The following is a 10,885-nucleotide window of genomic DNA, read 5'->3' on the forward strand; positions in this document are numbered from 1 at the left end:
CTTCCATTCTACAGGCAAGATAACAGGCTTGTAAAGGCTGTCTTGCCAAAGATCACAGATTTGCTAACTACCGGTGGAAGCTTCTTGTTTCCAGGTTTGTGACTTTCTGGCTCACTGGTCCTCCTGACAGTAGTCAATCTATAGCACTTACGGTGGCTCTCAGGGCCCTGATGCTCTTCCTCTTTTTTTTTTTTTTTTTTCTCTTCCTCTTTTACCGTTTTACTCCTGCCTGGATCATGGTCTCCACTAACATTTCTTTCTTCACTCAGATGGAGAGGTCCCTGGAGTTGGGCAACATGACCAGAGTCCAGGAGTTTGTCTTGCTGGGTTTGTCCACCAGGCCGGGCATAAGGAATGCCCTGTTTGCTGTCTTCCTGACCCTCTACCTGCTGACCCTCCTGGAAAACACCCTCATCATCTACCTCATCTGCAGTCACAGCGAGCTCCACAAGCCCATGTACTTCTTCTTGGGTAACCTGAGCTGCCTAGAGATGTGCTATGTGTCAGTGACCATGCCCAGCCTGCTCCTGGGGCTTTGGACTGGACCCTGCCATGTACCCTTCACAGCCTGCATGACCCAGCTCTTCTTCTTCATCTCTCTCATCTGCATGGAGTGCACTCTCCTGGCCTCCATGGCTTATGATCGCTATGTGGCCATCTGCCACCCACTTCACTACCCACTGCTTATGAGGCCCCAGGTCTGCCTGGGCTTGGCTTTGTCCTCATGGCTTGGGGGGCTGCTGGTCTCAGTGGTAAAGACATCTTGCATTGCCAGCCTGTCCTACTGTGGCCCCAATGTCCTCAACCACTTCTTCTGTGACGTCTCCCCTCTGCTTAACCTGTCTTGCACCCACGTGGCTCTGACAGAGCTGGTGGACTTCATCTCTGCCATCATCATTCTCTGGGGTTCTCTCCTTGTGGCTATAGCGTCCTATGTAGCCATCGGGAGGGCTGTGCTCTGCATGTCATCAGCTGTTGCCCGTCGCAAAGCTCTCTCCACCTGTGCCTCACACCTGGTGGTGGTCGGCATCTTCTATGCAGCCACTCTCTTCATCTACGCCCGTCCCAGCCGCATAGAAGCCATGGACCTCAACAAGGTGCTGTCAGTCATCTATACAGTGGTCACTCCCATGTGCAACCCCATCATCTACTGCCTGCGTAACAGGGAGGTCCAGGCAGCATTCCACAGAACCCTACACTGTTCCCGAAGCTGACCACTTTAGTACAGCATTGAGGGGACCTCAAGATATTAACAGTTTTCAATTTTACTGAGATATAAATCACATGCCGTACACTTTGCCCTTTAAAGTTTGCAATTCAGGGATCCCTGGGTGGCGCAGCGGTTTAGCGCCTGCCTATGGCCCAGGTCGCGATCCTGGAGACTCGGGATTGAATCCCACGTCGGGCTCCTGGTGCATGGAGCCTGCTTCTCCCTCTGCCTGTGTCTCTGCCTCTCTCTCTCTCTCTCTCTCTCTCTCTCTCTGTGACTATCATAAATAAAAATTAAAATTAAAAAAATTAAAATTTGCAATTCAGTGGATTTTCGTATATTCACAAAGCTGTGCATCCATTACCACCATCTTCTTCCAGAATGTTTTCATCACTACCAAGAAAACTCCATGCACATTAGAAGTCACTCCCCAAACCCGTCCTGCCAGCCCTAAAAAACTGTAAATCTTCTTTGTCTCTATAGATTTGCCTGTTGTGGGCATTTTGTATAAATGAAATCATGTAATATGTGGCCTTTTGTATGACTTATTTCACTTAGTGTAGTATTTTTGAGGCTTATATATGATGTAGCATATATTAGTACTTCATTCATTTTTATAGCCAAATAATATTCCATTTGTAGATATATCATTTATTATTTACCCATTAATCAATTGATGGATATCTAGGTTGTTTTCATCTTTTGATTATTAAGAATAATGTTGCTGTAAACATTTGTGTACAACTTTTTGTGTGGACATATGTTTTTATTTTTCTTGAGTGTTTGGGGGTGGGGGACTGCTGAGTCATATGGTAACTCTTTGTTTAACTTTAGTCATACGTGTATGCCAGGGCAGGGATAGCAATTGTAAAGGCAATTTATATGTGAGATAAGGCAAATGATGAATGAATCTAAAAACATCCTTGGTATTCAACAAAAATGCTGATTGCAATAAACTATAACATCACTATATCCAGTCAGGAAAAATTTACATGATTTGTTACACCTAGAGCTGAGGTAGTCTTGGGGAGGTAGGTATTCTCTGTCACATATTGCTGGTGGTGACATAAATTGTTAGAACCTTCTTGAAGAGAAACCTGGTATTATCTATTAAAATTTTAATTGTGCCTGCACTTTGACTCAGCATTTCCACTTTTATAAATACCTCATAGGTAAATCAAAGGTTTATAACAATAAATAAATAAGGGGGCACTGAGTGGCTCAGTGATTGAGTGTCTGTCTTTGGCTCAGGGCATGATCCCAGGATCCTGGGATGGAGCCCCACATCAAGCTCACCACAGGGAGGCTGCTTCTCTCTCTGCCTATGTCTCTGCCTCTCTGTTAGCCTTTCATGAATAAATAAATAAAATCTTTACAAAGTACATGAATAATGATTTTTAAAAGATTTTTATTTATTTATTTATTCACAAGAGACACAGAGAGAGAGAGAGAGGCAGAGACATAGGCAGAGGGAGAAGCAGGCTCCATGCAGGGATCCTGATGTGGGACTCCATCCCAGGACTCCAGGATCATGCCCTGAACCAAAGGCAGATGCTCAACACCTGAGCCACCCAGGCATCCCAATAAGGATGTTTATTGTATTCTTGTTTTATGTGACCCAACTGGAAAGAATGTGAATATTCATCAATAAGATAAAGACTGAATATGTCATAGTGACTGCATATTATGAAATCTTATGAAACAATTTTTTTAAACAGAATTAATTATATCTCTTTACATTGACATGGAGCCCTGACATATTTGTATATAAAGGGTAAAATTTTGGAGTAAACTTTTAAATAAATCTTTACATTTTTAAAAAAAATTTTTTTTTATTTATTTATGATAGTCACAGAGAGAGAGAGAGAGAGAGAGAGAGGCAGAGACACAGGCAGAGGAAGAAGCAAGCTCCATGCACCGGAAGCCGACGTGGGATTCGATCCCGGGCCTCCAGGATCGCGCCCTGGGCCAAAGGCAGGCGCTAAACCGCTGTGCCACCCAGGGATCCCTACATTTTTTTAAGTATTTTTTTTTTTTATTAGTAGGCTCTACTACACCCAACGTGGGGCTTGAACTCAAAACCAATCAATCAAGAGTTGCACGCTCTGCTGATGAGCCAGCCAGGTGCCCCAATAAATATTTAAATTTTTAAAATTTAAAAACAAAAATTCTGGAAGAGTAAAAACATTTTTTTTGCAAACTTCAAGATTTAATAAAAGTTATTAACTGAAATTGGTACAATGCTTCTGGAGGGCAATTTGGCAATATGTGTAAAAAAACCCTGAATGTATGTGGGCTTTGGCAGCATACCAGTTACAATCTTTTGCCAAGAAAATAAGTTAGGATGTTTTCAGCAATAAATTTTGTGCTTTTATTTTTCATTTTATTTTATTTTTAAGTAGGCTTCATGCCTAGCGTGGAGCCTGTGAGACTCACGACCCTGAGATCAAGACCTGAGCTGAGATCAAGAGTCAGATCAGACGCTCAACTGACTGAGCCACCAAAGCACCCCTTCTGTTTGTAATTGATAAATATTGGGATAAAATTATATTTGACAAGGCAGGAGTAGTCAAAATAAACTCCAGCACAGCCACACAATGGAATCCTAAGGTGTCGTGAAAAATAACTCCTATAAGTCCATTTATTGCCATGAGAGATGTCAATTGTACATTGTGATGTGGAAAATGTGTTATAAAATGACATGTACAGCATAACTACATGTTAATGTTCAAATGCAGCATAGTGCAGTGTGTATATATATGTATATAGGAAAGAATTGAAAATCACTTTTATAAAATGTTTCTGGTAATTGCCATTATATGGAAGATCTTGGGAGGTCTTTGCTTTCATTTTCATTTTGTTGTATTTTGTCTTTTTTGTTGTTGTAAGTGTGCATTGCCTTTGTAATAAATATGTATTTTTCAGTTAAAAAAATCACTTTAATCTGTCTTTTGTGTCCTTGAGACAGAACTGAATCTTCTTAACTAGGAATTCACGATTCCGTTCTGTTCTGATTTTGGCCACACTACACCCAACATTACGGAGATATGTCAGGTCCATTACATCTGATGTCTTTGCAAAAGCTGGTCTGTCTGAATGCTGGTATGTTCCCTGTCATCTCTGCACATGCAGACACCTTCAAGGTCTGGCTTCTGGGTCCCTTTGTTATGGAGCTTTCCCTAATTGCCCTGATACGAAGGCTTAACACAGCACCCCTCTTTCCATTTCTTCTGTGGCTTCCATTTCACACAAGTGAGACTATACAGACCGAAGCAGTAGAGCTGCAGAAGCATGGACTCCATCACTCTTAGGCAGTGATGCCACTGCTCAGGACAACACCTGGTTTATGTTAGCTGCTCAGTGAATTTGGTTGAATAAACAAGTGAACAATCCATTGAAGAAAGGTAAAGTCTTAACGATCTCCATATTTCCAAAGATTCATGACTCTTATAAGACCTGCTGCCTATAGAGAATTTGCTGAATTCCAGACCCTATGCAAAGCACTTTATATGGATTTTTTGCACTTTTTTGCTTTAAAATTCCATTGTTTATTCAAAGAACCTTCCTAGAAAGGTTAATGAGGATTTTATTTATTTATTTTTTAGTTTCCTGTTGGCTATTTATTTTATTTTATTTTTTATTGGTGTTCAATTTCCCAACATGTAGCATAACACCCAGTGCTCACCCCATCAAGTGCCCCCCTCAGTGCCTGTCCATCGAAAGATGAATGGATAAAGAAGATGAATGGATAAATATTTGTCACATTTTAAGCCTTACAGCCACCCTGTGAGGGAGATGCATGTAACAACGAGTGTTGTCCTTCCTTCTTCCTTTAGTAATAGATCCACCAGATTTCAGCTGGAAACATAGCCACCCAGAAAAAAAATGTTTGTCAGCTTTTCTCTTTCCCCTGCATAGGGCCATATGACACTCAGAAAACAATATTTGGAACTCTTCTCTTGTCCCTACATAGGGTCATATGAGTATGTGCTGGACAGACGTCAATGGCAAAGTTTCAGGTTATGCTTTTTAGGGGAAAGACACTTTCCTGTACATCCTTTGCTACCCTTCCATCTCTTATGGTTGGAATAAAGACATGATGGCTAGAACTGGAGCAGCTATCTTGGACTCTGATCTGGAAGCTTCATGTTGAGAATGGTGGAACAAGATAGGGGCTTGGGTCCTTTGACACTTTGGATTGTCTTGTCAACCCCAAATCAATGATGCTACATTGGTGGGAAATTATTTCCATCCTGTTTAAGCAACTATTTTTGGCTGAACCCATAACCTAATCATTATGATGCTATATGTAGCTATTGCTACACTACTGCTATGTAACAAGTAATCAAAAATTGTTTTCAGTGACTTCAATAGCACAAATTTCCCCCCTGTCTGGTGGATCTATGGCTGAGTGGTGGTGTTCTGCTTCTGGCTGCAGATCAGGTTTAGGTCTGTTCCCCTTGTTTCTTATCCCAGAACCAGGATATGCTCTTATCAAGCCAAATAGCAAGAGGGCAGTAGAAAAAGTTAGTGCTTCTTTTTCTTTTTAATATATTTTTCAAAAAAATTATTTATTTATCTTAGAGAGTGAGCATGAGAGAGAGCATGAGAGCAGGGGGAGGGGCAGAGCAAGAGGGAGAGGGAGAATCCACAAACAGACCCCTTGCCAAATTCAGAGCCCCATGCAGGGCTGGATCCCAGGACCCTGAGATCATGACCCGAGCAGAAACCAAGAGTCAGCCACTTAACTGACTGAACTACCCAGGTGCTCCTAGTTAGTGCTTCTTTTGGCATCAGCTCAGAACTCTCAATCTGATCCATATTCCACTAGCCGCAGTGAATTATATGGTCAATCAAAAGTCAGTGGGCACAGCAAAGTGTATTTTATCCAAATTAAAGTCATAAGGACAGTGAGTAGAGGAATTGTGAGCAAATAATACAATATACCTGAAATAATTCTTTTTATTTTATATAAGTAAACTAGGGTCAAGAGATTTTCAAAACCATTTTATTGAGGTATAATTGATATATGAAAAGCTGTACCCATTTAATGTACACAACTTTAATCTAGGATCTTGAAGAGAAATCTCCATTCCCCTGTTCATTGCAGCATTATTCGCAGTAGCCAAATATAGAAACAACTAAATGTCCATTAACAGATGAACTATAAAGAAAATGTGACATATATATTTCACAAATATATGTCAGACAAAACAAGACAAGACAAATGTCAGACAGACACAGAAAGACACCAAATGGTATCCTTTTAGGGAGCAGAGATCTGGTGCCCATCTCTAGCTAAGGAGGCTCAAATGAGCATCCAGGAGCACAACATACCTAAGTCAGATGGCCGCAAAAGAAGTTGTGGTATTAGAGCTGCTGCCTGTGTGACCTTGAGCAACTTACCATACTTCTCTGAATGTCAACTTCCTCATCTCTAATTTGGAATAGTCATCTACCTAACCCTACACTGACTGATTTATCATCTGACGTAAAATTTACAGGGTGGTTTGCACATAGCTAAAGGGAGGGAGGGAGATGTATCAACTGATGGACATATTTTTCCAAACTATTTGAACTAAATCGCTCATTTCTCCGATCATATGACTTGATGCACTACTGTCATTTAGCAATGCCTGTGTGAAACTGGCATATAGAGAATTTCTATGGCCATCGTAAAGGTTCATAAAGGCATAGTACTCATAACAGATTCATCCATTTATCTATGGATAAATATAGGTAATTTTTAGTTTATGATTATTGCAAGAAATATTACAATAAACTCTTTGGTTAGCTACTTTTTGTCCACGTGTCCAAATAGTTTTGTATTTTGCTAGGAAGGCTGGTTACTGCTATAACAATAATAACCCTGAAATCTTAGTGACTTCGTTTAGTAAATGTTTGTCAATTGCTCCTGTTCTGTGTCCACTGAAGGTTGGCAGGTAAGGATCTGCTAACCATGGTCCAGACCTCAAGTGGGAGAAGCAGCCACTACTTTGAACCTTGCCAGTCACCATGCAAGACAGAAGAGATGAGGGGGTCCCACACCAGGAATTCAATGCTTTGGCCTGTAAGTGACATAATTGCTTGTAGGCCAGAACCATTCATAGGACTTCACCCACCCATGTAACTCTACTCACCCACAAAGAGCCCAGAAAATGCAATCCTACATGTGCCTAGCAGGTAGGGGTCTGGAATCATTGATGAAGAATATAAATGATTATCTCAACATCTATAACACAAAGATAAAATGGCAGTTGCTGTATCAAAGTAATATGTAAACTTTGATTAATATCAGCAGATGGTTTTACAAAAACACTGCCTCAACCCGCATTCCCACAGCATCTGAGAGTGCCTCTTCCCACCCCACTCCTTGCCACATCAACACTGGGTATTCTCAAATAATTTCTTTTTTTAAAAAAATTTGCTCTGTGAGAGGCACCTGGGGGCTCAGTGGTTGAGCATCTGCCTTTGACTCAGGTTGTGATCCCAGGGTCCTGCGATTGAGTCCCGCATCAGGCTCCCCACAGGGAGCCTGCTCTCTCTCTGTCTATGTCTCTGCCTCTCTCTGTCTCTTATGAGTAACTAAATAAAATCTTTTAAAAAATAAAAAATAAATAAAATTTGCTATGTGGAAGTGCATCCTATTACTTTGGTTTTCATGTCTCTAGTAGTGGTGAAGGCTGAGCATCATTCCATAGGTTTATTGGCCATTCCTATTACTTAAAAAAATAAACTCTTAAATTACTTGTCCTTGTGAAAATAGTCCTGAGTGGGTATCTTTGTAGCTCAGCTTTTGCTCATTTCTTTCATTTTTAGCTTCAAGTTAAATTCTCAAAGTAGAATTGCTGGATGTAAAGGCATTCAGATTCTCAAGACTTTTTGTATTAACAAACTTCCCTCCTAAAATGCACCAGTCTATAATGTAACAAAAAACACCTGAACATGCTCATTACCCTTGAGTTATTGTCAACATGAATTTTATTTTATTAATTAAAATAAAAATTAAAAGTATGCACAATATATAAATGAATCAAATCAACACATCGTACACCTTAAATTTACACAATGTTATATGCCAATTATATCTCATTAAAGCTGGAAAAAATTTAAAAAATAAATTTAAAATGTGCTAGTGTGATAAGTAAATCATCCCATAGAAGGTCATTCTTTGAATTTGCTTTCTCCTATAATACATTTATTTATTCATTTATGAAGGTCAAATAACCTTATTGCTAAATATTCAAACATATAAAATGGAAAATATGAGTTTCCAAGTTGAGTTGTCTTTTGGCAAGACAGCCTGTGGTCTCACACCTAAAAACTGTTCAATATATATCCTTTCTGATTCATTTCTAGGTGTGAACAAACATGAATAATTATTGCAATTAGCATCTTTATCATTACTGTTTCACAAAACGTTGACATATTCATGTACTGTTTCTTTCATCTTTAACTCAACAACAGACCACATCCCCACAACAGTATCTAGTAGATACCAGTGGTCTAGTTTAATCTCTTCAATGGATGGATATTATTTCATAGTATGGATACAATACAATATATTTAAATAATATGTTTTCAATGGGCATTTGAGTTATTTCCAATAATTACCAATAAAATAACGTTTATTCCAAATTTCACAATTTTGCAATAAACATTCTTGTTTGATAGTATTCTTCAAAATATTTTTCAGGAGGCATGGAGTAAATTGCTATCTTCAGATTCAACTTATATATCTTGGGTTACTAGAGAGGTTGCACATTTTTTTGGTAGGCCATCAGCCATATATTTTCCCTTCATTAACCTGCCTGTCCATGATCATTTTTCTTTGCTTTTGTCTTAGAGTATTCCTATTTCTCTCATTTATTTTAAGAATGTCTTTATACATTATGTTGCTAATATTTTCCTCCTAGTTTCCACTTACCTTTGATCCTGTGTGTGTGTGTGTGTGTGTGTGTGTGCGCGCGCGCACGCGCGTTTGGCCATGATAGTTTTACTTTATTATTTTTTAGGTTTTTATTTAATTTTCACTTAGCTAACATGCAGTGTAATATTATTTTCAGGTGTATAATATAGTGATTCAACACTTCCATACATCACCTGGTGCTGATCACGACAAGTGCACTCCTTCATTCCATTCACCTCACTCATCTATCCATGGTGACCATCAGTTTGTTCTCTTAAATTCAAGAGTGGGCAAGGTCAGTTCTAACTGAAGAGACCCAGCACAAGTGGAGAGTTTTCTGCAGCGCGACGTGGACCTCTCTGTTCCGCAGGCAGTAGATGATAGGGCTGCACATGGGTGTGACCATCGTATAGATGACTGACAGCACCTTGCTGAGCCCTGTAGAATTGATGTGTCTGGGGTGGGAATATATGAAGAGGACCACTGCGTAGAACATGCCCACCACCAACAGGTGTGAGGCACAGGTGGAGAGGGCTTTGCGACGGGTGGCTGCCGATGGCATGTGGAGCACAGTGTTCCCAATGGCTACATAGGAGGCCAAAGCAACTAGTAATGACCCACAGAAGATAATGATGGCAGAGATGAAGTCCACCAGCTCCGTCAGGGCCACATGGGTGCAAGACAGGTTGAGCAGAGGGGAGACGTCACAGAAGAAGTGGTTGAGGACATTGGGGCCACAGTAGGACAGGCTGGCAATGCAAGATGTCTTTACCACTGAGACCAGCAGCCCCCCAAGCCATGAGGACAAAGCCAAGCCCAGGCAGACCTGGGGCCTCATAAGCAGTGGGTAGTGGAGTGGGTGGCAGATGGCCACATAGCGATCATAAGCCATGGAGGCCAGGAGGGTGCACTTGGTACTAATGAAAGCTATGAATAAAAAAAGCTGAATTATGCAGGCTGTGAAGGGTACATGGCAGGGTCCAGTCCAAAGCCCCAGGAGCAGGCTGGGCATGGTCACTGACACATAGCACATCTCTAGGCAGCTCAGGTTACCCAAGAAGAAGTACATGGGCTTGTGGAGCTCGCTGTGACTGCAGATGAGGTAGATGATGAGGGTGTTTTCCAGGAGGGTCAGCAGGTAGAGGGTCAGGAAGACAGCAAACAGGGCATTCCTTATGCCAGGCCTGGTGGACAAACCCAGCAAGACAAACTCCTGGACTCTGGTCATGTTGCCCAACTCCAGGGACCTCTCCATCTGAGTGAAGAAAGAAATGTTAGTGGAGACCATGATCCAGGCAGGAGTAAAACGGTAAAAGAGGAAGAGAAAAAAAAAAAAAAAAGAGGAAGAGCATCAGGGCCCTGAGAGCCACCGTAAGTGCTATAGATTGACTACTGTCAGGAGGACCAGTGAGCCAGAAAGTCACAAACCTGGAAACAAGAAGCTTCCACCGGTAGTTAGCAAATCTGTGATCTTTGGCAAGACAGCCTTTACAAGCCTGTTATCTTGCCTGTAGAATGGAAGTAAGAGCTATGATTGTACTTTCTTTTCTTTTGTTGACTTTAAGTGGTCATACCTAGGTTGGATTCCTTTCTTTTGAGCCCCATTATGGGTATAGAGATTACTTCAATAAATAAATAAACTTTTAAAAACTTTAAAAAATAAAATGTAAAAACTATAATCATCAAAAGGAAATCTGATCACCACAAAAAAATTTAAAAGTCACAAATGAAAAATATTCCTGCAAAACATGTGAGTGACAAGGGCA

The 10,885-nt window shown here is 40.7% G+C and overlaps 2 protein-coding genes across 2 annotated transcripts; one reads left to right on the forward strand and one right to left on the reverse strand.

The window, feature by feature from the left end:
* The first annotated feature begins 269 nt into the window (after positions 1-269).
* On the forward strand, positions 270-1,246 carry OR6Z3 (olfactory receptor family 6 subfamily Z member 3). The gene has a single exon (XM_038527676.1). The coding sequence runs from the start codon at positions 270-272 to the stop codon at positions 1,212-1,214; it is 945 nt and encodes a 314-aa protein (XP_038383604.1). The 3' UTR covers positions 1,215-1,246.
* Positions 1,247-9,325: 8,079 nt separating this feature from the next.
* Positions 9,326-10,374, reverse strand: OR6Z2 (olfactory receptor family 6 subfamily Z member 2). The gene has a single exon (XM_038527673.1). It carries the CDS (start codon positions 10,372-10,374, stop codon positions 9,400-9,402), a length of 975 nt encoding a protein of 324 aa, XP_038383601.1. The 3' UTR covers positions 9,326-9,399.
* Positions 10,375-10,885: the final 511 nt, after the last annotated feature.

The sequence above is a fragment of the Canis lupus genome, chromosome 1 (assembly GCF_011100685.1).
Source record: "Canis lupus familiaris isolate Mischka breed German Shepherd chromosome 1, alternate assembly UU_Cfam_GSD_1.0, whole genome shotgun sequence".
Taxonomy (NCBI): domain Eukaryota; kingdom Metazoa; phylum Chordata; class Mammalia; order Carnivora; family Canidae; genus Canis; species Canis lupus.